This window comes from Eptesicus fuscus, chromosome 5 (genome assembly GCF_027574615.1).
Source record: "Eptesicus fuscus isolate TK198812 chromosome 5, DD_ASM_mEF_20220401, whole genome shotgun sequence".
NCBI classification, from domain to species: domain Eukaryota; kingdom Metazoa; phylum Chordata; class Mammalia; order Chiroptera; family Vespertilionidae; genus Eptesicus; species Eptesicus fuscus.
In genome coordinates, this window is record NC_072477.1 from 107,139,872 (window position 1) to 107,166,316 (window position 26,445).

At 48.7% G+C, this 26,445-nt stretch overlaps 1 protein-coding gene across 1 annotated transcript in view; it reads right to left on the reverse strand.

Moving 5' to 3' along the window:
* Positions 1-815: 815 nt before the first annotated feature.
* ARID3B (AT-rich interaction domain 3B) overlaps positions 816-26,445 on the reverse strand; it is a 79,535-nt gene continuing 53,905 nt past the window's right edge. The window contains exons 5-9 of the mRNA XM_008157066.3: positions 8,341-8,524; positions 7,272-7,549; positions 6,902-7,156; positions 5,470-5,568; positions 816-3,087 (exon numbers count right to left, since the gene is read on the reverse strand). Of these exons, the coding sequence (XP_008155288.2) occupies positions 2,930-3,087; positions 5,470-5,568; positions 6,902-7,156; positions 7,272-7,549; positions 8,341-8,524 (974 nt within the window). The 3' untranslated portion in view covers positions 816-2,929. The remainder of the gene's footprint in view (positions 3,088-5,469; positions 5,569-6,901; positions 7,157-7,271; positions 7,550-8,340; positions 8,525-26,445) is intronic.

The window sequence follows — 26,445 nt, forward strand, 5'->3', positions numbered from 1 at the left end:
CTCCACTCCACCCACCAACCCCAGGACCGGCCAGGGCCACACCACCAGATCTTTTGAAGCCACCACGTTTCCATATGTACATAGACATGCACATATATCAGTTCCTCTGCTGAGACTTCTTCCTCATGTCTTCAGTTGGCAAATCTTATCTTTCCGGCTTCAACGTCACCACCTCTGAGACTCCCTAGTGAGCTGCCCCAGCATCTACCGGGCAGCTCGTCTACTTCAATTGTCTACTGTCTCAGTCATGCTGTATTTTAAAGGACTGGTTGTGTATGCCTCCCAGGTAAGATTGTGAGCTCCACGTGCATGGGGACCACGTATTCAGCAGGAGCTCAAAAGAGCTTTCCAGGTCCTGGAAGGGTAGTTCATCATCAGCCCTACACACCAATGCTGCGGGTTCAATCTCAGGGAACATACAAGAAAAAACCAATGAATGCATAAATAAGTGGAACAACAAATCAATGCTTCTTTCTCTCTTTCTAAAGTCAGTCAATAAAAAAAATTGTTTTAAAAGGGGCCTTATTATATGGAGGCTACCCCCCGAGACCTGTGCCTGCCAGACAGGCCTGTGCCTGTCACTGATGTGACACCATTGGCGTCAGTTTTGGTGATCAGGCATCGCCAGAGGTCCCTGCTGATACAGAAGACAGGTGAGTGAGTGCTTAGGGGAAAGGATGGGTGAGCAGTGAAGGGGTAAGAGCTCAGGAAAAATCAGTGGATCGGAGGAGCAGTTCCCTCAGTCCCTTTTTACTCTGAAGGCTTTGGCCTCTCCCCCAGTACTGTCCATGGAAGTCACTGAAAACATCCACCTGCTTGTGTGAAGAGGTAGAGGTTTATTGAAATATAAACATTCAAGAACATGTAAGATAGAAAATAATCACAACATACACAGACACTTGCTGCAAGAAGACGTCTGAGGTATTTATCACTGCCGGGCTACCCATGTGCTATCTATCACGTTTTTCCTGGCTAGAATACACATAAGGTGGGGAGGGCATGGGACAGCTGCACGGCTGCCTGCCTGGGGGCCTTCAGGACGGCACCTTCAGGGTCCCTCGTGGCCCAGGCCGTTCCTAGAGATACCTACTGGTGCCCCTACTCCCAGGCTTTCAGGCCGAGACCCTGCTGCTGTCCTGAGGACAGCGAGGGTTCCCTGAGGGGAGACTGGGCCAGCTGCCTAAGGAATCGAATCCGATGACCAGAAAGACAGTGTGCTGTCCCTGTGTCCTCTGGGTGGGAAGAGTCCATCCTTCGTGACCAAACGCCTGAGAAACACACTGGCAAATGTCTAACACCTTCAGGTGGGCCCAGTGCCAGCCAATTGGGCTCCTCCCGGGCACCAGGTCCCAGATGTCCTCTGCCCACGCCCTGCACTTGCCTGGTAAGAGGGTCCGCTCTGGTGGAGGGCCAGGGGAGGGGTGAGAGAAGACAAAGTCCAGCAGAGCTGCGGCACATTTTGTGCTCAAGCTCTGGAATTCTTTCCTTTCCTAGACAGGACCGAATGTTAGCCAGGTGTGGGCTCGTACAGCAAGCAACGTCACAGTGTGTGTGTGTCTACAGCATACCGTAGGGCTTATCCATTTCCAGGAGAGCCTCGTGTGACAACCAGCTCTTCCTTACAACACTGGAGCAGCCTGCTCCACTCCAGGGTTCGAGAGAAGATAAAGCTCTCTCATCTTCTAAGGGCCATGGCCTGCCTGTCCTGAGGTGGGAGTGTGAAGTGAAGGGGAGACATCCCACCCCCACTGGAGAGTAGGGGTTAGGGACTGGGACTAGCCCGGCTATGGCAGGAATTGATTGGAGGACCATCTTCAGAACTGGTATGGTTTCAGGACCCAGCCCGGCTTCCACTCCACCTCCTCCCTGCCGCTCTGATCCCTGAGTCATCTCTCCTGCCTGCCTTCTGCTTCCTCACCAAGGTTGCAAGGAAGGGCCAGAGGGACTGGGGTACCAAATCATTTGTTTGGCTTTGGGGTGATCTGCTCTCATATCTTTGGTGCTATAACAATAAAAAATTTTAAATAAAAAATCAGGTCAGCAAAACACATATAAAAAGACTTCAGAGATGCAAATACTTCTGAAGAATCAAACATCAACAATTACAAATCTGAGGTATTTCAATGAACCTGACGTTAGCAGGCTTGGGGACGTGTTAGGGCTAAGATGGCCCCAAGAGAAGACCGGCCAAGGGGCAAGTGGGCTATTCTTGGCATAGCTGACCAACAAGGGCAAGTGGGAAGCGTAGGGCCCAAGAGGGTCAGAAAAGGGTCCGTTTGAAGTGGGTGCTAGAGCCTGCCTAGGCAGCCCTCCAAGACTCTGCCTCTCCCTTAGCGCAGATGTCCAATGGGCCTTCGGACCCGAGGACTGCTTCAAGACTTGAATTGGAGGGACCCTTGCCCCAGGAACCAATATGTTAGGTATGGAAAGCCCCATCTCATGCCCAGCAGATAGAGATAGGAAGGCATGTGCTTGGCTCCTGGAAGACCCACATGAGAGTTAAAGATTGGGGCACTGAGCAGGGGAAGGGACCAGTGACCCTGGGGTCACGGCAGAAGGCAGGGGAAGGAAAATAAATTAAAGGAGAAAGGATATGGAGGGCCTCCGGCCTTGTGTTGGCTTACAGATTGTCAATACACTGTGCCCAGGATGGGAGGTGGCCTGGGAATCCCAGGAAGCTGGCTGCCCACAGACCCCACCCATTTCTCCAGGGCCACCCCTGATTGGACAACGCTGCCCTGCCCTGCCCCTCCAGCCTCTCTCTGTCCCCCGAGTACAGCAGGACCTGAATGGAGCCTGGACAAGTGAACATGTCCAAACTCGCAACATCTGGTATTCGACATGGGATCCGTGAGATGAGGTAAATTTTGTGCATCGACTTCCTTCACTCTCGACAGAAGAGTGGGGAGTGGAAGCTGCGTCCTGCCCCTCAGAGGGACCAACTGGTGGAGGGCTCTGCACTGGGGGTGCCCCGTGATGAGGTAGGACTCGGTGAGCAGTGAGAGCTGCTGCTGCTGCTGCTGCTGCTGCTCTGGGGAGCAGACCCTGCGATGAGGTGGACCACGGGCTTCTGGGCAAACAGCACACCTGGGGTGAGGGGAGAAGCAGTGTGAGCAGACCGAGAGAGAAGGGCGGTTCCGCTGATTCCACTGATTAACTGGGTGCGGCCCACTCTGGACACCGTGCCGTGTGCTAACAGAAGTCCCACACACCGTCCTGCTTCCAGATGCTTACAGGCTGGTGGCAGAGACACAGGTGGGCAGAGGAATTGTGCTGAAATGTCACAAATGCTCCGAGGAAAGTGTCCCCGGGGTGCTGTGGGGACAAAAAGGTTTTGGACAGCAGGGGAAAATTGGTCAGGAAAGGCTCCAGGGGAAGGCTATGCCTGCACTGTTAGAAAAAGTGGCCAAACGAAGAAGGGAAGAGGGGATCTGAGAACAGACAGAGAGAGGTGGCAATCGTGCTGCAGGCCATGCCGTCGTGTGGTCTGGAGGCAGTGTGGAGGCAGATGAGGCTAGAGAGATGGGAAGACAAAGTCGTGAGGTCTGTACACCCCAAGGAAGCCAGTTCCTACCCTGTAGGTGTCATGAAGCCCCTCAAAGTTTTAAGAAGGGAGGGGTCTCATGATATGCACGTTTTAGAATGCTCTCTGTGGGGTTGGGAGGAATATGGGTGATGGAGGTCTGCAAGAGAGCTGAGAGCTTGACTCAGGGCACTGGCAGTGAGGAGAGCAGGGGAGGAGGAGGAGAGCACAGAGTAGTGAGGTCTGCTCCACTCTAGGGGACCAAGAGGAGCATGAGGGGCTCTCGGGAACGACTCTCAGGTTCCTGGTCTGGGCGACTGCAAACCCACTGAGAAAGGGCACTGGTGAAACAGAAACTGAGGCGGTGAGCTTTGGGCAACTTTGATCTCTCTTCTGAGTGCTCCCCATTCTGAGAGAAAGCGTTACTTCTCCTTTCTCCCGAAAGAGGACAAAAAGATGTGGAGATCAGGCCCCAACGTCCTCCTTCCCAGCTTTTCCCATGAATCCTCTCTCCCAGCCCAACCCCTAGAGCAGCAGTCACCAACTTCTGGACCTCGCGGACCACCACTGGTTGGCGACGCTGTCCTAGACCATCACAGCACCACCAGAATGCAAAGAGCACCCCAGCCCTACCCACTGGCTCGCCCGGTCTCCTCAAGGGCCCCCCGTATCAGGCAGAGCCCTCTGAAGGCCTCTGAAACACTGTATGCCGTGATGGGGAGACAGCCTGTCATGGCTACCTCTCTGCAGGCTGCTCCCAGGAACTCTGTCCCTTTCCGGCGGACCCCGATGCCCGCAGCAGGTAGCCCAGTAGAGACCCAGAGCATGAGGCCTGCAGGGTGGTGCCCTGAGGGGGCCTTGTCCCTAGCATAGGAGAATTCAAAGGACTAAAAGCATGCCCTGAGGAAATAGCCCCTTTTGGATGTTCAGGACACCTCTCAAGCCCTCTCTAAAACAGGGGGCTGATGCTGGGGCTCCTGGCAGAAGGCCACTGGCCAGAAGGTCTGAACCCTTTAACCCCAACTCATCAAGCTGTGCTTAACAAGTCGGCTGGGTTTATTCCCAAACTCATCCGTAAACCAACGAAACAGGAGTGGAAAGAGGTTTGCTGCTATGAAAACTAAGTTGACGGCCTTGGGAAGACTGGTTAAACCAGTGGTCGGCAAACTGCGGCTCGCGAGTTTGTGGTTTGCCGCTCTGTTGACTAATGAGTTTGCCGACCACTGCGTAAGGCATTACCCTTACCCAGAAGTTTTGACTTCAGGTTAAAGACAGTAGTACATTATTAAAATGTTTTTTAAGTGGTTTTCCCTAAGGCAGTGGTCGGCAAAGTCATTAGTCAACAGAGTGGCAAACTGCGGCTCACGAGCCGCATGTGGCTTGCAAGCCGCAGTTTGCCGACCTCTGGGTTAAACCAACCACTACTGCCAAATTAGACGAAGGGAGAGAAAACTGTAAGTGACAGGAAAAAATCACAAACATATATAGGTCAATTCTGCACACTCAGATCCCTTTGCCTGTGTCTGTCCTTGATCCATTTTAAAGGAAAGGAATGACAGGTTTCGAAAGAGAACAACTGAAGCACAAAGAAAGGAGGCCCGAATATTAGAAGACCATAATGGTGGATTTAGAATATAATGTTTAAGGCATGGATAGAGAATTGATCATGATTCTTCACATTAGGTGATTATTTTTTCAATTAGCAAGCCAACCACTGTCCAAAAAGGTTCAGTGTAGGGTTCTATCGTCTGTCAAAGGTGGAGGGGGATCTGGCATCATGTTAGCAATCCTCAGCCTCTGCTCGTCCAGAACCACTTTACCTGCGGAACCCCAAGGAAGCCAGCCCCGGGAAGGTGTGCGACAGGAGGGTAACAATGGGGCCCTTCGGGCAGCTGCACTGATGCTGGCCACCACCCGGCGCCTCCCTGGAGCTCCGAGGGCCTCACCTGCATAGGTGGTGCCATCGATATCCACAGACATGTTAATGCTCCCAATGCTGCCCGAGGTCAGGTTCAGTGCTGCGGCCGAGGCCTCGGATCTGTCTTCTGCTGGGGACAGGGAGAGAGGGCCTGGTCAAGCCTCTGGCACTTCGGCTGTCCTTTCTGTGGCGCTCCCATGCCCCCGGTCTGGCCACAGCAGGCCCAGGCCCACTGTTAGAAAGCATTTACATAATCTTCTCCGAGGACTCAGACTTGCTAATGTCCTGTTGCTGCTTTCTCCATTGAGCCATTTCACCTCCCCAACTCTCTCTGATTGAAGAAAAAAGGGATCACCATCAGCAAGGAGGTTTCTCTTGGCTCACAGCTATGTGCTGGCGCTTTCAAAGAAATCTGGCAAATTTCCCTGAGCACACTATCCATCAGCCGGGGAACTGGAGATCTGGAAGACCCAGGCTCTGCCGGAGGCCTCACCTTGCCGCCACCGCCTCCCGCTTCACTGGGATGGGAGGTCCTCAAGGAGAGGGTCTACCTACCCAGTACTTGGTGTTTCATCTCAGCCTGGGCATCGGGGGCTTGTGGAAGGCCTCTGCCCAGCTCACTTCTGCCCACTCACCACACACAGGGCCAAGAATTCCTCCAGGTAAGTTGCCTGTTCTGTTAGCCTCTGGCATGTGCAGGACCAGGGCACCTGGCCTTGAATGGGTAACAGCAGAGTCCCGCTGTCTGGGTTGTCACCCCAGCCTCCTTCTGCTCCTCAACCAGGGGAAGGTGGAAGAGGGACAGGCTGCCTGGGAATATGCACAGCTCCCTCCCTCCACACCTGGTTTCTTCTGCACACACACTTATTTCATGTTTGTTCTGAGACAGCACAAGGGCAATAAATGGCAAAGGAAATGTGTGTGAGAAGAGAAGGGTGGGGAGAGGAACAAGGGACATGGAGTGTGTGGTTCAGGGGATATGAAAGTGGGGCACCTGAAAAATGCAAAGAGGAAGGGAAAGGTGGTCAATTATGCTGCCCAACTTGTGCTTCCTCCCTCCCACCTGTTCTGAGGGACACTGGCAGCTTGGCCTGAGGCATCAGAGCCCGCCAGAGTCTCAGGAACAGAGGTCCTGACTTTCTCCCAGATCTGCCTTGCACTTGCATACAAGCCCTACATCCGTAAGGTACTGGAGTGAAGGCTGACCCTTTAATTTAGACAGATCAAAAGGCTGGGGGTGGGGTGGGGGGATGGACACACAGCTACTGTCCCTAAAGTTCTCTGGTTCCTCCTCTAGAAAGCACTGCTTCTTCTTATTGCTAAGGAATAGGGCACTGCCTGAGGCAATTTCTGCTCCTCTAGAAAATGACCTTGGCTTGGTGAACTTAGTCTATCTGGAGGAGCGCCATGCCAGTCCTATGGGATGTGACGGCTCCTGAACGGGTCCAGGCCACACTCACCCCTGCCGGCGGCCCGGATCTTCATGGGCAGCTGCCGGGCCACGCTGAAAAAGTTGCGCTGGAAGGCCTGCTGCACTAGGCGCTGCTCCTCCTCCGACAGCCGGGAAGCCTTCTTCTCAGGGGGCTCTCCTGACTCCAGCCGTTCCCGCAGCTGCTCCAGCGTGGCCATCCGGGTGCTAGCCTGCTGGCCTGTCAAGGTCATGGGCGCAGCCAGACGATTTGGCACAGGTACTGTTGTCACCGGGACTCCATCACCTGGCAAAGGCACCAGAGCTAGACCGACCCACAATCCACCCTCCCACCCAGGTCCTACACACAGAAACGTGGCTCCATTCCTCCCTCCTTCCCCCTCCTTCAGCGCCCTGCAGACCTTTCCTGAGAGTAGTGGCGGGGGACATCCGAGGGCTGCAGCCACTGGTACCACTGCTGGAGCCCAGCCCAAGGACGGGGAAGCGGATCTTGTGTGTGGAGAGAAGGGCAGGGGCCCTGGTGGCAGCAGCGGTGGCAGTGGGTGAGTAGCCAAAGAGGGAGGAGCTGTAGCTGGGCCGGCGGCCCTCCCGTCGGTTGCCATCAATGGCTGCCTGAAGCTCAGCTGGGGAGCTCAAGGCTTTCTTCTCACACTCGTAAGCATAGAGGTACTTCATGTACCTGGAAGGAAGGAAGCAAGCAAGCAAGGGCAATCAAAACATGGCCCCAGAGCCCGTCCATCTGAGCTGTTTGGTCTGTGGGAGCAGCCTCTAGGCAGAGGACACCACCGGGAGCACCCAGTGAAGAGAAAGCCGGGACTGCTGACCGCCCTGGTCCAGGCCCCTCTAACTGCTACTCAGTTCTGAGCACTGCTCAAAGTGGAGGCATCATTCACCAAGGAAATAAAGGAAAACTCCGCCGATGGTCATTTTGGCACCTTTTTAGAGCCCTGGCAGAAACCAAGCCCGTGCTGTGACATGACTGTCTTGCTTCTTATCTCCTAACCATCCCAAGTCAGGCTGGTTAGACAGGAGCAATTCTGCCCATTGTGTGTCAGCTGTCCCAGGAGGCCATTCTCTACCCAAGAACCTTGAAAGAAGGCCTGCTATACTGGTTTAGCGCTAATCCCCACTTCTGCTGGAACAGTTCCAATAGATAAACCCTTTCAACTTTTCAACAAGGACATGACATGCTACCTAACTGGTAGGTCAGTTACATATTCTTCACAGAGCAACTTCCAGAGTGTTATGAAAGCAACAGAATGCTGAAGCAGCAGCACACAAGCCACTCGGGAAATGACGGCTCTCATCATGACTTTGGTCTAGTGAGGGACTATCTCAGAAAGCTCCTGGCTGTCTCAGGAATCCCAACTTGTTCACTGTACAGTGGAATTTTTTCCTGTCTCTCCTCTAAGTTAAAACATCCCCTTTCTCCCATCTCAGCCTCCTTTCCCCAAGGCCCTGGCCACTCACTGGGTCCTCAGGGTAAAGGCAGCACTGGTGATGGATGTGGGCAGGTTCAGGCCTTTGGTGATCTCCCTCCATATCTTCTTGTTGATGATCTCCACCAGGCCACCCTTCTCTGTCACCAGCTTGTACAGCATATACAGGTCTAGGATCTGCTTGGCCATGATAGGAATTCGGTTGATAGGGGTCCCTGTGATTGTCCAAAGAGAGAAACAGAGGGGTGCATCATCAAGCAGAGAAAAAAAGACACCTGTGGAGAGAACCAAGATGGCGGCATAGGTAATCACCTATACTTTCTGCCTCTCACAACCACATCAAAACCACAACTAAACAGCAGAACAACTACCACCCAGAACCATGGGAAAGCTGGCTGAGTGGAAGTTCCACAAGTAGAGAGGTGAAGAAAGCGCACTGAGACTGGTAAGAGGTGCAGAGGCGCGGAAAGTGCTGGCACCTGGATATGCTGCTCTTTAAACCAGAAGGGAGATACAAGTGCCTGCATGCTCTGAACTCCAGTTCCGGGAGAGACTCTGGGGGACCCAGGCACATACGGGAGAAATTGGACAGTCTGGCATCGGGACAGGAATGTAAGGGCGGCTTTCTCTCAGAGGTGCTCGCAGCGATCACTGTTCCTGCATAGAGACGCGGGATGCGGAGAGCCGGGGACTTCTCCGGTTCAGGGCAGCCATTGCTGTTTGCTCCACCTGGTGATTCCCAGAGACCCCACCCCACCCAATTTACAACCACACCCAAGCTGTGCCCACCAGCTTTTGCATATGAATGGCCTGTCCTTTCTTAGCCTAAAACCTGTCAAACTGCAGCTGGGTCACAGCCCCAGAGCTTCCAAAAGAAGGCCCAACGCCCGCCTGGCAGCAGCAGCCTGCCTTGCTTCACAGCTGGGCCTCGTCTGGGCACTTCCAAACCCCATACAAAGAGGAGGAATCCGCAGATCTCTCTGTAGCTCCTGCTGGGCAGCCCCAAACAGTGGCTGACCTAGCACCTCCTTGGAGATCCAAGAGCCAGTGTACCCAGTGGTCAGAGTGAGACCAAACCAGATTACAACTCTTCAGATCCTTAAGAGACACCCTAATGGGGCAGACTCAGTGAGCACCAAAGCCCCACTGAAGCAAGTCCTGCCCCATAAGGGTGTCTCCTGTGCAACAGATCTTCCAGTGTAGATACAGTTGGTCATCGCAGCCAACTGGCCTGGAGGTCAATTCCTCCCAGTGATACCAACAGCAATCAAGGGTTAACTACAAGACTGTGCACACAGCCCACAAAGGAATGCACCAAGAGCATCCACTTCAGGTGACTGGGGAGGCTGAGCCACTGGGCCCTATAGGACACCTAGCACACAAAGGCCACTTTATAAACTTAAGGAGACTTAGCAGCTACCCAGTACATAGAAACAAACACAGGGAAACAGCAAAAATGTGAGACAAAGAAACAAGTCACAAATGAAAGAAATGGATGAAAACAAAATACTGGACATAGAGTTCAAAACCACAGTTGTAAGGTTACTCAAGAATCTTCTAGAAACCTCTGAGAAATTTAGTAAGACCCTCAAGGATATGAAAAAGGACCAATTAGAAATTAAGCATACACTGACTGAAATAAAGAATAATATACAGAGGTTCAACAGCAGACTAGAGGATCCCAAGAATCAAGTCAAAGATTTGAAATACGAAGAAGCAAAAAAACACCCAACCAGAAAAGCAAAAAGGAAAAAAGAATCCAAAAATATGAAGATAGTGTAAGGAGCCTCTGGGACAACTTCAAGCATACCAACATCTGAATTATGGGGGTGCCAGAAGGAGAGAGCAAGATATTAAAAATATATTTGAAGAAATAATGACAGAAAACTTCCCCTACCTGGTGAAAGAAATAGACTTACAAGTCCATGAAGCACAGAGAACCCCAAACAAGAGGAATCTAAAGAGGACCACACCAAGACACATCATAATTAAAATGCCAAGAGCAAAAGACAAAGAGGGAATCTTAAAAGCAGCAAGAGAAAAATAGTTAGTTACCTACAAGGGAGTACCCATACAACTGTCAGCTGATTTCTCAACAGAAACTATGCAGGACAGAAGGGAGTGGCAAGAAATATACAAAGTGATGAATAGCAAGAACCTACAACCAAGATTACTCTACCCAGCAAAGCTATCATTCAGAATTGAAGGTCAATAAAGAGCTTCACAGACAAGAAAAAGCTAAAGGAGTTCATCACCACCAAACCAGTACTATATGAAATGCTGAAGTGTTTTCTCTAAGAAGAAAAAGGTAAAGATAAAAATTATGAACAACAAAGTGACAACAAATACATATCTATCAACAAGTGAATATAAAAATCAAGTGAATTAAAAATCTGATGAACAGAATAAACTGGTGAATATAATGGAATCAGGGGCATAGAAAGGGAGTGGACTGACAATTCTCAGGGGGAAGGGAGTGTGGAGGGTGTGGGAAGAGATTGGACAAAAATCTTACACCTACGGACAAGGACAGTGGGGAGGGGGAGTAAGGGCATGGGGTGGGGTGGGAACCGGGTGGAGGGGAGCTATGGGGGGGGGGGGAAAAGAGGGACATCTGTAATAATCTGAACAATAAAGATTTATTTTTTTAAAAAGATACTACACAAAACATCCACAGGGGAAATAAAGAAAAAAAAAAAGACACCTGTGTATGCCCACTTTTTGTTCAGTTGGAAATATGTTCATGAATCTGCTTAGAAGTATAATTTAACTCAAACTCCCAAAACCTGGAAGCTATCAGACTAGCTGCCACTTCTCTTGTGATGAACAGAAAGACAGGTCCTACTCACAGGCTGTGTGGCCTTGGGTAAAATATGGAACCTCTCTGGATCTGTTTTCCATCTATACTAATAATAGGGTAATATGCTAATTAGACCAGGAGACCTTCCAGATGTCCTTCTGGACAAAGCCTTGGTGGCGGGGCCGAGGCAGAGGCGGTTAGGGGCAATCAGGCCAGGAGGGGAGGGCAGTTGGGCATGATCAGGCCGGCAGTGTAGGGGAGTGGGCAGTTGGGGGCAAGCAGGCCGGCAGGGGGGGCAGTTGGGGGCGAGCAGGCTGGCATGGGGGGGCAGTCAGGGGCAATCAGGCCAGCGGGGGTGGGGGGGGAGCAGTTGGGGGCGAGAAGGCTGACGGGGGCATTTAGGGGTGAGCAGGCAGGCAGGTGAGCAGTTAGGAGCCAGCAGTCCTGGATTGTGAGAGGGATGTCCGACTGCTGGTTTAGCCCCGATCCCACAGGGATCGGGCCTAAACCGGCAGTCAGACATCCCCCAAGGGGTCCCAGATTGGAGAGGGTGCAGGCCGGGCTGAGGGAACCCCCCCCCATGCATGAATTTCGTGCACCAGGCCACTAGTCTACAAATAAGAGGGTTGGAATGGATGTTTTAATTTTCCTAGCAGTACTGAGTCCAGATTCTGTCTTAATGTTGTGGCAGCTCACTCCTCTGCCTTCACGTGCCCAATGGCAGCCTTCACGTGCCAATCAGCTCCTTCTCAATTTGGATGTTGGTATGCTTGGCAGGAGCTCCTGCCTGGTTCATCCCCCTGGATAACTGCTTCCTTCTTCCTCTCCTACTGGCTCCTAACTGCTCACCTGCCTGCCTGCTCACCCCTAAATGCCCCCCGTCAGCCTTCTCGCCCCCAACTGCTCCCCCCTGGATAACTGCTTCCTTCTTCCTCTCCTGCTGCACCAGAGAGAAATGGGCTTTTCTCTCCTATGTCCCCACCATATCACAGGAGCTGCAGGAAACACAAGTTTCCAGGGCAGTGAAAAGCCACTCAACAATCTCTCTTCACTAATCACCCACTCTCTGGTCTTTGAAAGGGAGGGGCAGCTTCCACCCCCTGGCCTCGATGGGAAATAAGAGGAGCCAGAGCTGTGACCAGGAAACCTGGCACTGAGCAGGAAGGCCCACTAATGAGCACCAGGGATGCAGGGAGGGCGGAGCCAAGTGCCTTTCACAGGAACTAGTCAGGAGGCAGGGGAGATGACTGTCATTTGGCAGCCTTCAGATTAATGACCTGGAGGTCAGAGGGGAGAATTCCAAAGGGAAGGGTCACGGTCCAGGGCAGGGTATGAGACTTGTTGCCGATTAATGGCAAATTCCTTGTACTGTACAGGCTGCTCCTCCTCTGGCCCCTCCCATGGTCCCCACCTCACTGCCTGCCTGGTAGATGTTAGGCCAGCCTGACTAGAGAAGGGCTGTTTGTTTCGGCTCCTCATGTTTCTTATCCCTCAAGGAATGACATTATCTTTTCAGCCCTGTAATGTTGGCCTCACCAACTCTTTCATAGGATAACTCAAGTGAGAGAACGGAGTGAATACTCCCACATTTATGAAGAAGCAGCGTGAGCATGAACAAGCGGAACGGTTATGGCAAGACCAGGCCTCTTTCTCAGTGTGGGGAGGGAGTGAGAGGCCTCCAAGGCCTTTGTCTAGACCAAGCGGTCTTTGGAGGGTCAAGGACAAAGAGGTCATAGAATTAGATTCAAAGTTTCATAGGTAAACTCTCAAGGATTGCTCCTAAGACACAGTTTATATGTTAGTTAACTTTTTCTCTCTGTGCTGTTCTGGACAGTCAACCTTACTCCTGTCATAAGACAAGAGCCTGATGATGCATCAGAACTAGTCTCCTGGCAGCATAGGACCAAGGTCCATCTCCTTCTTGATGCCTGTCTGCCTGAGCTCACTAAAGGCCTTGGCGAGTTCACACCCCGCTATGGCCACTGCCTGGAGGGAGACCCAATGAAAACCACTCCCAAGGTCCCCTCACATAGGCCCCCTAAGCTCATATTTCTTCTTTCTTTTTTTTAAAATATATTTTATTGATTTTTTACAGAGAGGAAGGGAGAGGGATAGAGAGCCAGAAACATCGATGAGAGAGAAACATCGATCAGCTGCCTCCTGCACACCCCCAATGGGGATGTGCCTGCAACCAAGGTACATGCCCTTGGGAATCGAACCCGGGACCTTTCAGTCCGCAGCTCTATCCACTGAACCAAACCGGCCTCAGCCTAAGCTCATATTTCTAGAAGCTCCCAGGACGTCTTCACGTGTGACCTACTCACTCCAAGTCAGAGTGTTCACAATGAGCTCACCTTCATCCCCTAAGCTCGTTCCCTTTTCCAATTGCTTCCTTCTTCCAACAACACTTCATTCTTGGAGGTTTTAGGCATAAAGGTCAGAGGCTGCACTGACTCCTCTTCTCTCCTCCATCACCAACCTTTAGGTTGTTAGGAAGCTCCACTGATTCTTCCATTGAGGTGCCTTGCAAAGGTGTCTTCCTTTCCAGCCTGCAGCCACCACGCTGGACCAGGCCCTCACTGGCTCACAATTAGATGTCTGCAGCAGCCTCTTATCCATGCACTCAACTTGCACACTTTCACCATATTACTCAACTCTTTGTTTCAAAACCTATAAAGACTCTTACTGCCTACCCATCCCACCCCACAGGTTCAATCTCATGACCAAGTTCCCCGACACTTGGTAAAAGGTCATGTAGGCAGTATTTCCAGCACATCCCAACTACTCACTCCCCAATTAGTTGGGTCTCCTCACTATCACCTCCAAAACCAAGTTCATTTCTCCTCTACCTTTTGTTTTGTGCTCTCCCTCTTCATCAAGGTTAAAGTGACCTGCCTTTGCTCAAAACCTTTCCACACTGGCCTTCAATGTTCACGGCATCCAGGAATACTTTTCTAACTACCCCAGTTTATGTGGATGCCTTCCCTTTCAGAATTTCTATTATTAAAAATTTCAGCCGAAACCGGTTTGGCTCAGTGGATAGAGCGTCGGCCTGCGGACTCAAGGGTCCCGGGTTCGATTCCGGTCAAGGGCATGTACCTTGGTTGCGGGCACATCCCCAGTAGGGAGTGTGCAAGAGGCAGCTGATCGATGTTTCTCTCTCATCGATGTTTCTAACTCTCTATCCCTCCCCCTTCCTCTCTGTAAAAAATCAATAAAATATATTTAAAAAAAAAATTTCAGCAAATAATTCCTTTCTCATTGTTTTGTGTGTATTCATCAGGTATCCCAGGAGGACTGTAGCTCTCTGAAGACAGAGATTGTTTTTCCTTCACCATAGCTTGAATATTATAATGTTTACTAAACTAAACCACCATGCAGATTAAATAATTTAAAAATCTGCTCCCTGGTAACCCAATTGGGAATCTCCACCAGCTTTACGTGCTAATGCTGATAGCCCTGAAAGATGTCACCTTTCCACTCAGGCCCCAGAGGGTTCGTTATGAAACAGACCAGGGAACTAAGGCCCACAGTGGTCAAGCTATTTGCATCCAAGTTCCATAACAAGATGATGAGCAGCAGAAGAAATGGCTCGAGAGTTAGAGATTCTGAGAAGGAAAAGAAAGCATGACTTCACTCAGTGGGGCCAAAGAGAAGGGGAAACAGCTGTTAAAGAGGGGAAAGTGGCCAGGTCTGTGATGTGTGCAGAACAGACGTGGCCACCAAGCAGGGCTTGTCCAGTTGACAGAGTGCCAGCTTGGAGAGCCAGCTCCCACGAGGTTTTGGAGCTCCATTTGCGAATAGCTTTTAGAGTCTGCACTATTTTCATCTGAGTCTCTCCAGTGGTGATAAGTCAAATGTAAAGAGTGTAGAAGTGGTCATGCATGGAAGCAGCCCAGCAGAATAGGATGAAGTGATTTTTATACTGATTTTGTTTGGCCATAAATCAAGAGATTTTCTAGTGTGGCTCCACTGATTCTGCTGTTGGGATAGCTCACAAAGGTGTCTTCTTTTCCAGCCTGCAGCCACCACACTGGACCAGGCCCTCACTTGGCTCCCAATTAGATGTCTGCAGCAGCCTCTTATCCATCACTCAACTGCCTCTGAAGGCCAACTCCCAGAGAGGAATTGTAAATTCACTCTGAATAGTCACTGCACTAAAGGTCTAGCCATCTGAGATGGCTTTTTTGAAAGACAACCATGTTACATATGTAGAAATTTCATTAAAAATTCACCTTTTTATAGTCACAGAGAGTGACTGCATTCGGCTGAGAACTGTTTGGGAGCAAAGGAAACCAAAGGCAGAGACAGGACCTGAGAAGGCAAGGAAGGAGCAAAGTGGTGTTTGAAGTCAAGGCTGTAAACCTGACCACAGTGACCTCTTCCCAGCACCTTCAGAGAAACCACAGGCTAGGGCTGCACTGGAACCCGGTGGAGGTCCTCGCAAACCTGCGCTGGCCCAGCCTTACTCTGGGCATGCGAGGATCTTGTGTTTCCTCACACAGGCCGTGTGTGGCTCCAGAGATCGGTGGATGAAGGGAAGGAGTACATTCTTCATTGCGGTTGGCCCTCTGCAAAACAGCTAAAAGTACTCCCAGTGCAGGTGGATGCCCTGGAACTGTGAGAAACAAAACTCTAAGCACAAGCTCTGGATGATCTGGTTTCCTCACATTATCCAGATAATCCAGACACAAATCCTGTTCCTGGCCTCATTCTCCCGACAATTAAGAGAAGCAAGATATTCAGGATAGTCTGTCTCTGCAGTCTGCTCTGTCCCTAATGGACCTGATAGCCATTTCCTTTGTCCCAAGGAGACTCAACTATAACAAGTGAGCGGGAGAGGCCTTTTAGCTGGGTTTACCCTGCCTGAATAAAAAAGAGAACACCACATCATACTGGTGTGGGGGTGGGAGAGTGACATATTCATGCCTAATTTTCTCCATCTGTGAAATGAGGATTTTGGATTAGATGACTTTCAGCTCTAAAGTCCTATGAGACCATGAATAATTTTGTTTACTTAAAACAAAAATTGATAGTTGTGATTATTACCAAAGGGAGGGTGACCTGATTTTAGGAGTTTGCCTGAATTATGAAATAATGTTGCCAAGTGACCTTGAGATGCAGGGTTTGGGATCTTCTGTGCAGAGCTTTGGGCGGCTTAGGACTATCTGTGAAGTTCAAGGCCACAAGCAATGGTTCTTTCCCAGCCTTGAAGGGAAGGTGCAGTCTTAGGACTGCTCTCTGGGCTGGATTATAACTAAGGAGGCTCTTCACCTGAGCGGGGACAGGCCTCTTCCCATGACAAATACAAGAGCATCCTACCTAGAACCAGGAAAGAAGCAAACCACCACTGCAAAGAGCTTTTTGCAGGTCACTAGTGTTGGCCTGGCAGGAGGCTGAATCTCAGCCCCATCTAGCCTCTCAGAAGGGGCATGAGCACCTGATGGGGAAGCCTGTGAACTGTCAGTAACTGGTATCAAAGCAAGAGCCAGGATTCAGAGTAATTAATCATCCTCCCTCTGACAGGAATCCAGGGCCTTATCAGTATCCCAATCCCAAGAAATGTTGCTGTTCTCCAGTTCCCTCCTCAATAAAGGGGACTGACAGTCCCAACAAAGAGGACCCGTATCAAATTTCTGCCAGGGAGCCTGAGGCAGCCCAGGGGCTGTGCAGAAAAAGCTTTTATGAAGCCCTGGATGCAGGGAAGCTTCAGGGCTCCTGGGCTTTAACCCTTGGTGGTGGGAATGCTGCTGGGCATTGCATCAGCAGACCAAAGCCCTGATCGGGAGTTCCTGTGCAGATGAGCCAAACACTCCCCTGGCACTTGGCACTCCTTCCTACCACTCAGACTATGAAGACGGAGCTGGGGAAAGAGGTGGGAAGAGACAGAAAACAGCCTCCTCTGGCTCTAGAGATAAAGATGGGGACGGTGGGAGTGCTGAGGGAGGGCCACTTCCTCCCCAGGAGAGAACGGGTACTTCCAATGAAGACAGAGAAGCAATCAGGGAGCGGGCCCAGGACCTAGGGTGTAGCCGTGCCAGGGACCCCACTGCTTCTTCCTGGCTTTGTCATTTCCAGAGCCCCATCAAGAGAGGCCAACTAGGAAGCCTGGAGAGTTAAGACCCATGTTAAGCAGGGAAAGTGAGCAGGCAGACAAGCAGGCAGGCTTTCTACTGGTTCCTCTGCATATTAATTCTTACCATGCTCCAGTCCAGGAACAAGCAGAGGAATGACTGGTGATATCCGATTTGTTTATGTGTAGAAAACATTGCCTCTGGGAAACTGAGCAGCAATGTCTGGCATGCACTTCAGTGAGAAGTTGACCATTCAGCAAGACAGAGCAGAGGCCAGGTGCACAAATATCCGAGAAATGGAGTGATGCATACCCTAAACCTTCCACCTCTGATTTCCGGTGAATGGGTCTAACTGACATACAGTATAGTGAGTGCACTTATCTTAAGTATACAGCTCACTTGTACTCTGTGTACACTCCGTAACCATTTTTCAGATAAAACACAGAACATTTCCAGCACCCTAAACATCTCTCATTCCCAATCAATACACACTACCCCCACTAGCCCACCCAGGAGGTAACCACAGCTGATTTTCTAGAACTTTAAATAAATGAAATCATGTAGAAAATACACATCCTATGCAATAAAAACCTAATATGCTAAGTGTCCGGTTGTCCATTCAACCAATCAAAGCATAATATGATATACTAAGGCCACTCAACTGCTCTCTATGATGTGCACTGACCACCAGGGGCAGACAGTCGACCAGTAGACCAGTAGACCACCAGAGAGCAGATGCTTTGACCGATAGGTTAGCTTTCTGCTGTGAGATGGGATGGATGTGCCCTGGAGCCCTCCCGCGGTCTCTCCTCAGCCCCGATCGTGCACCAGGGGGGTCCCTCGGCCTGGTCTGCGCCCTCTCGCAATCCAGGACCCCTTGGGGGATGTCAGAGAGCTGGTTTCAGCCAGATCCTGCAAGCCAGGCTGAGGGACCCCATTAGTACACGAATTCGTGTACCGGGCCACTTGTAGTATATAATCTTGTGTATATGAGTGTCATCCCCGATGGGTACAAAAGTTCATTTTCTTTTACTGCTGTGTGGCCAATGCACCATTTATTTAACCACTCTATACTGGTGCACATCTGAGTTCTCTCCAGTGTTTGGCTATAATGACTATTCTTACAGATGTCTTTCAGCGAACATAAGCACTCATTTCTGTTGGGGGTACACTTAGGAGCAGAATTGCTGGGAAATGGGAATGACCTATGTTTAGCTTGTGTAAATAATACCAAAGAGATTTCCAAAGTTATTATGCCCGTTTATATTCCCACCAGCAATATGTGGAAATTCTGGAGGCATCACCACCCAAGAGGCTAATTTGAAATTCATCACCTTTTTTGATACTCTGGCTTATATAAATTGCCTTAGGTGAAGTTCAACAGTATGTGCAATGCTGTATTCTACTATGGCTGATAATAAAATTAGGGTTATGACTGTGCTATCTCCTTTAAAAACTGTGTTCAGACAAGTTGGCCAAGGAGTTAGAAGGACTACCAAGTCTTCTCTGTTTTGTTTGCTGCTGAACCACAGACCTAGCTGGTGCCTCTAGGAGAGAGTGGAAGGCTGGCAGGGGAGAGACACAACTCCAGGGCCTTCTGGCCTGGGCACTGCATAGCTGTCTGAGCTTCCATTGCCAATCCATGCCACTAGCCTCTCAAAACCCAACAGATTTTCTCAAAGTGTAAGTGAGCCAAATCCTCACTTCCAACTTGCCCTTACATCAACCCTTGGACGATTTCTACTGAATATAAGCTCATCTTGGAACAAAGGAGACAAAACTATCAACCCAATTTTACCAAGTGCTAGAAGTATCAATTAAAGATATTGAAGGAGAAGATGCTGAATTTAATTATAAAAGTAGGCCTTTCGCCAAAACCAGTTTGGCTCAGTGGATAGAGCATCGGCCTGTGGACTGAAGGGTCCCGGGTTCAATTCCGGTCGAGGGCATGTGCCTTGGTTGTGGGCACATCCCTAGTGGGGGGTGTGCAGGAGGCAGCTGATGGATGTTTCTCTCTTCATTGATGTTTCTGGCTCTCTATCCCTCTCCCTTCCTCTCTGTAAAAAAAAATCAATAAAATATTTATTTTTTTAAAATGTGGGCCTTTCAAAAACCAGGATCCCTTCCCAGGTATCATAAATAACTGGGTAGTTATAGAGTATTAAATAACTACTGAACCTGGAAAAGGGAGTCTATTTCCTTCTCTCTCCCACCCCGCCCCGCACCTATCCCATTACCCTTCTCTCTCCCAAGCTCCAAGGGCCCTTCTTTTACCTCTGTAACTTCTACAGAGCCCATTTCTTCTACAGTTCACTTCTTCTACCTCTGTGACTTTCTAAATAAACTTTCTCTTATTAAAAAAAAAAAAATGTGGAAAAAAGATAAACAGCATATTAACAGTACTTGGATCACCAGGGGAGAGAAAAAGATCAGGCCTCAGACAAAGGGCTAATCCTATGACAAAGATTTGCATTTTAGCCTGGCCAGCGTGGCTCAGTGGTTAAATGTCTACCTATAAACCAGGTCATGGTTTGATTTCCAGTCAGGGCACATGCCCAGGTTGTGGGCTCGATCCCCAGTGTGGGGTGTGCAGGAGAGAGCTGATCAATGATTCTCTCTCACCATTGATGTTTCTATATCTCTTTCCCCCTCTTTCTCTCTGAAAGTAATAAAAAAAAATATCTTTAAAGATTTGCATTTTAGACTTTCATTTGGGGATGAAGTTAGGAAATGAAGCCCCAAAGCCTATTTCATCTGACAAAAACAACATATTTTAGTCTCCCAGGATAGAGTGTCCACAGCACAGACCATTTACTGCAAGATACAAAGAATGAAAAAAACAAACCACAAAAACCTGCCTCCACCAAAAGGCAAAGCAATATATGTCACGAACATTTCCTTGCCTAAGATGGATAGATAAGTATACAACAGAAGGAAAAACACTCAAGTTGCACTTTGAGATAGACCAAGCCCTTTTCCCACAGTAAATTCTTTGTATGTACACATCAAAAACAGATCCAACAATCCACTGGGAAAAGCAAGGTCAGTTTGCAGCCTTGAACAGAACTGGTGGAGGAGGGATGGAGGTCTTGACAAAACTTTTCTACATAACCAAGCAGTGCCTTAGCCTGTTGTACCCAGCTGGGGCAGCGTCTGGAGAGGATCCTGCTTGTGGGTGCTCTACGTGAGTACAAGATCTTGCTGTTGGGGGTCCTGTCTCCTGTGCTAACCCTAACTCATCCCATCTTGCCTTGACAGATGGCGACCTCTGTGCCACTGGGAATCTGCCCTTCCCTGAGAGATAGACCTTGCACAAAGAGTTCCACCCTATGTTAATCAGCTAGATGTTATTAGATCCTACCGGATAGTGGCCTGTGGAGACAGACCAGCATTCTCTGTAGGAAGGCTGGAGAAACAAGGCTTACCCACTGCCCCAACAGGAAGTGATGGAACTGCTGGTGCTAGGGCCCAGTTTCACAAAGGCAGTGCTGAGAAGAGCGCGGGCCTGGTAGTTAGGAAACCAAGTGCTAAATCTGCTCTGTGGCCTCAGGTAAGTTACTTAAGCCAATGATTCTTCACTGGATAAGTGAAAACCTTTGGTCTCTCTACCCCAGAGCTGGAGCTATGGAGAGTAGCAAGTCAGATAATGGGTTGAAAGGGTTCTGTAAAGTGCATGGGATGATAATAATAAAAACAACAGCAAAACCATTGTCCTCCTCTTCAAATGACCACTGCCTAGGGAACAAGAGAACAATCTTTTCTTCCTCACTGATGAAGGAAAAGTGCAATTGTTTATAAATGTTTGCTTATCAGACTTCCAAATTAGCACTCCCCACGCCTATTTCCTCTTGGAAAATCTACCATGGAATGCCATCTCAGAAACCACACACAGTGAGTTCAATTAACCACAGAATTTTATCTACAACTGTTTCACTTTATTTTTGGCAGAGAAACGTGTGTACACATGCATGTGCACGTGGCAAAAGGTGAGCAAAAAGGAGTACTACAGTTCTGAAATCTAACCAATCATTCTAGAGACAACATTTGGGGGAACAGAATCAGGGCAAATTGTTTTTGTTTTTTTAAATTTCTTTATTGATTAAGGTATTACATATGTGTCCTCATCCCTCCATTAACCCCCCAACAGCCTCCACCACACACAGGGCAAATTGTTTAATTCAATTTGGCTTCAGTCAGCAAAAGAAGAAATACAGTCAGCAAGAAAAGGGGAGAAGCATTTGGTCTTGGGGATCCTTGGTCTAGTTTTTACTAGGTGCACAGGTTAATAATACAGATTTTTTCAACAGAGTTACACATATGTTGATATATATGCGATTTGATATGTATGCTATTTTGTTGTATTGACAAGCTTCAAAACTTCATTTGTCATATTTGCTGAAGGTGTTAACATCATAGATATTTTTACACTTAAAAATGTCGAATTTCATACCCCAAAAAAAAGAGCATTTGTGGGAAGTTTTAATTCATTACTTTATTTTGAAGAAAACTGCTGCTGAATACTTCGGGAAGCTTATGGTGAACATGCTCCATCTCAAGATACTTGTGAACTCTGGTTTAGATGCTTTAAAAGTGATGATTTCAATGTGAAAGACAAAGAATGTCCAGGTCAACCAAAAAAGTTTGAAGACCAACAATTTACAAGCATTATTGGATGAAGATGCGTGTCAAACTCAAAAACAACTTGCAGAAAGATTAAACGTTGCTCAGCAACAATTTCTCATTGTTTACAAGCAATGGGAAAGATTTTAAAGGAAGGAAAATGGTGTCACATCAACTGAATGCAAGACAAATAAATGGAAAACCGAAAAGTCATCAGTAAAATGTTGCTTCAACGGCACGAAAGAAAATCTTCTTTGCATTGAATGTGACTGGCGATGAAAAGTGGGTTTATTTTGAGAATCCCAAATGAACAAAATCATGGGCTGATCCAGGTCAACTATCAACATCGACCTCAAGCCCAAATCGCTTCAGAAAGAAGACAGTGCTCTGCATTTGGTGGGATCAGGAAGGTGTGGTGTATTATGAGCTTCTAAAACCAGGTGAAACCGTTAATACTGATCGCTACCGACAACAAATAATCAATTTGAACCATGCTTTGATTGTGAAATGACCAGAATGTGCCAGAAGACACGGCAAAGTAATTTTGCTTCATGATGATGCACCATCACACACTTCAAAACCAGTTAAAGACACGTTAAAAGATCTTGCCTGGGAAGTATTAACCCACCCGCCCTATTCACCAGACCTTGCTCCTTCAGATTACCACTTGTTCCGATAGATGGCACACACACTTTCTGAGCAGCACTTCAAAACGTACAAAGAAGTGGAAAATTGGGTCTATGAATGGTTTGCCTCAAAACAGAAAAGTTCTATTGGGACGGTATCCACAAATTACCTGAAAGGTGGGGAAATGTGTAGCTAGTGTTGGACATTACTTTGAATAAAGCACTTTTGATATCTCTCTTGAAATCATCGTGTTTTCTTTGATTACAAAATCCGCCATTATTAACCGGTACACCTAGTACATTAACTATTTTAATAGAAATTGCTTTTAAAGGCTTTTTTTTTTTTGCTCTTCAAGTGTGAGTCTTCTCTTTTGTTAGCTCAACAGACACAACCATGGACATATATAAAGAACACAGAACTTGGAAGAAACTTCCAGATTAACTCTAACTGAACCCTCTCATATTATAGATCAACAAACCATGGCCCCAGAAAGGGAAGGATTTGCTCAAGATGATGGGAAGAGTGGCTGACAGCCTGACTTTATGTAGGGCCCTTTCCAGAGGCAGGCAGGGAGAGCCCGCCTTGGCACAGCCTGGGCCCCTTCTCAGGCCCCTCCTAGGACAGTTTGCTCTGTTGGTGGGGGAGGGTCACCAGGACGCAAGTCACCCAAGTCTGGCCTAGAAACCAAGGTGCCTGACAGGCCCATCTGTTATAGTCAATTTTCCCAAATGCATGAACAAGCAAAAGAGCCAGCACAAAGCAGCAGTTCCAGCTGGCTACCTCCTCCTGAACAGCAGGTTCACCACCTGCAGTTGTTTGGGGAAGTCTGCTGTGTGCTGCCTCCCAGGGAGCCCTGTCCACTTCCTCTGGGGCGCAGCCTGCCATGTCAAAGCTGCCCAGCCATACTCACAGCCTAGGTGGGCGTCACCAGGCTTTTCAAACTCAGGCAGTTTTCAGTGGCTCCTGTGAAATCTACCACTTATCCTTCATATTAGCTCTGGAGGATGATCTGCTGCCAAGGTCTATGTAAGGCTTTTCCTTGGACCCAGCTAACAAGATCTGGCTCCTGAGTGCCTCACACGCTCCAATTTGGGAGTGACAAATAAATCCCAAATGTTTAGGAGCCCTTGTTTTCACCATTGTATGAAGAGCAAATGACAGGAAGCTTCACATTAAAAGTGCAATTTGCTCCCAACCCTCTTGAACCACCCACTCTAATTCAGATGATCAGACACGAGTTTGCCAAGGAGATCACTGAATTTAAGGGAACAACCCACACTGTCCCCTGCCTCAATCTCCCCTCTCCATCCCAAATATACACTGCTCACCACAGCAAATGAACTCAAGGCACAGCTTTGGTCCGACCACCCCTCCCACCAGTAACTCCACTATGTACACAGACAGGAGTGCTAACTTCTTGGCCAAATATGGCTCTTCACAGTTTGGTAACAAATGACATCCAAGACACAGACAAGGATTCTTCCAGCTGTGCCTGGGCCATGTACACCACTGTATTTCTGCCTCCACTCCCATGACCCTGGAGCTCAGTTCCTCTCCGAGGCCTGCCTTGCACTCCAGACCAGGATTGGGGGCCCAGCACCCTTGCTTTTGGCATTCAGCCACAGAAGGGGCAATCGCAATATGACTTGATACAGGCCTTGCCGCCCGAGGTGGAAGTAAGAAGGTTTCCTAACAGTTTCTCTGCAGAGGAAATTTTAGATCTTTACCCTCTTTCTCATCTGGTCTCATCAGGTGGGGGCAATTTTGTCCCACAGAGAAATTTACAATATCTGGAGACATTTTTTGTAACCACAACTGGGGGGAGGGTAGCCCCACAACAAAAGATTATCCAGTACCGAAAGTTATATGCTAAGGCTGAGAAATCTTGTATTGGAGTAATTAACAAATAGCAAAACAGACTCAACCAGTTCCCTTCTATTGGTGATGCCAGCAAATAGTGAAATAGCTAATATAAGTGCTGAAGACAGGAAAAAGGTTTACTGAGAGCCTGAATAACCATAAATTGACACAGTCAAAGGGAGTCACTTACTCCTACTTTGGATTCATCCGGAAATACACCAGATGGCAGTCTGGCAGCCCCCAGTGCTGCAGAGTAGCAGGAGACTTGGCACTCACTGTTCTCTGCTGATGACCTCCAGTTATGGCCTGAGCACCTCCCTGTCTAGCTCTGAGCTAGCAGTGGGGGCCCAAAGAAATGACAAACTGGCTGTCCTCACATGGATGTGAGAGAGAAACATCAGTGGGTTACCTCCATACACATCCTAGTCCAGTGGTGACATACAGTACTAAAGAAGCAATTATGAATTTTCATTCTTGGCTAGGCTGATATAACTTCCACTATCCTTCAAAATTCCTTCACCCTGGCCTGTGTGGATCAGTTGGTTGGAGCATTGTCCGTGCACCAGGCGGTGGACGATTCAATTCCCAGTCAGAGCACATACCTGGATTGTGGGCTCCATCCCCAGTCAGGGTGTGTATGGAGGTAACCCACTGATGTTTCTCTCTCACATCGATGTTCTCTCTCCTCCTCCTTCCTTTTTCTAAAATCAATTTTTTAAAAATCTCCTGGGAAGGGAGAAAACAATAAAATGGAAAATAAAGCAGTGGTAGCTACGGCGCCAATTATAATCTATATTACGCCCAGCCAGTGTGGTCCAGTGGTTGAGCGTTGATCTATGAACCTGGAGGTCACGGTTTGATTTGTGATTGGGGCATGTGCTCGGGTTGCCAGCTCGATCCCCGGTGGGGGTACAGGGGGCAGCCAATCAGTGATTCCCTTTCATCACTGATGTTTCTATCTCTCTCCCCCTCTCCCTTCCTCTCTGAAATCAATAAAAATACATTTTTAAAACTCTATATTGCTATAGCAGCCCCTGAGATCAGCTCCTGGGTTTGCACCAGCTGGGCTTATGGAGCTTGTAAATAATTAAAAGGCAACTGAAAGGGAAGATCAAAGTATTAAGTGGATTTCTCCCTCTCAGGGCAACCAGGGTGCTTCACTGCTGCTGGTCACATTATCTTTTAGGACTGTGCTTGTTTTTCCCGGACACAGGCAGCTCCACACAACAGCTGGAGGAGTAGACTATGAGGGCTGCTTCGGCTGTTCTGATATGCATGGAGATGGGGACACACAGCAAACCTCACACTTTTGATTGTTTTTGTGAACAAAGAAATGACAGAGTAAGTAATAGGCATGCTACTAAGAAGGTAATTTGGATTTGGAAGGTAAAGGAAGGGGAAGGAGAAGAAAAGACAGGGTGATGAGGGAGGTTGGAGATGGAAGGAGGGAGAGTTCGCTTGGAATATTTAGCAGCTGGGGCTGCCATTACAGCTAACCCTTGGATAAGAGGAGCATTTCATTGCCAGATCTCAATGAAGGAGCTGACACAAAAATCAAGGGCTGCATAATCACAGGGAAGAGGCTAGTGGGAGTAGCATCCTCCCATGGCTTTGTCCTGGGGAGCTACACAGGTTGCTGAGGACCTTCTCCTAGAGAGGCTGGGGTTCTGGCCATGTTTCCTGAGGGCTGTCCTAGCTGGTGAACCCATTGCTATGAAAGGCTACAAACACAGGAGGTTGAGTCACTGGGCTCAAGACTCAGTCATGCCATGGTCCATAGTGTGATGGATGGGGGTAGGTGAGGGAGAGTGAAAGGAGAGAAGTGAGAAGGTGTAATCAAGCAGACATCTATGTACCTACAGTTAAACTGCAGGAATGCCCCCACCAAGCCAGTGGATGCAAAAATCAAAGAGCTAATGGGTTAGAAAAAGAGTTAGCTTGTCCTTTTCCCGGGTCATTTCCGACCCTCCCAACAAATCCTGAGGGGCCTCTATTCTCTCATTGACCTTTTTCAGTCTCTCTAAGGCTAGATGTATCAGCAGGAAGCCTCACATACTAGTTTAAGTAATGTCCAAGGAAGCTATAAAAATAAGAAAAAAGTATATTTAAATTTGAAATGACTACAGAGACCAGTTAATCAGAAGAGTGACAAAAA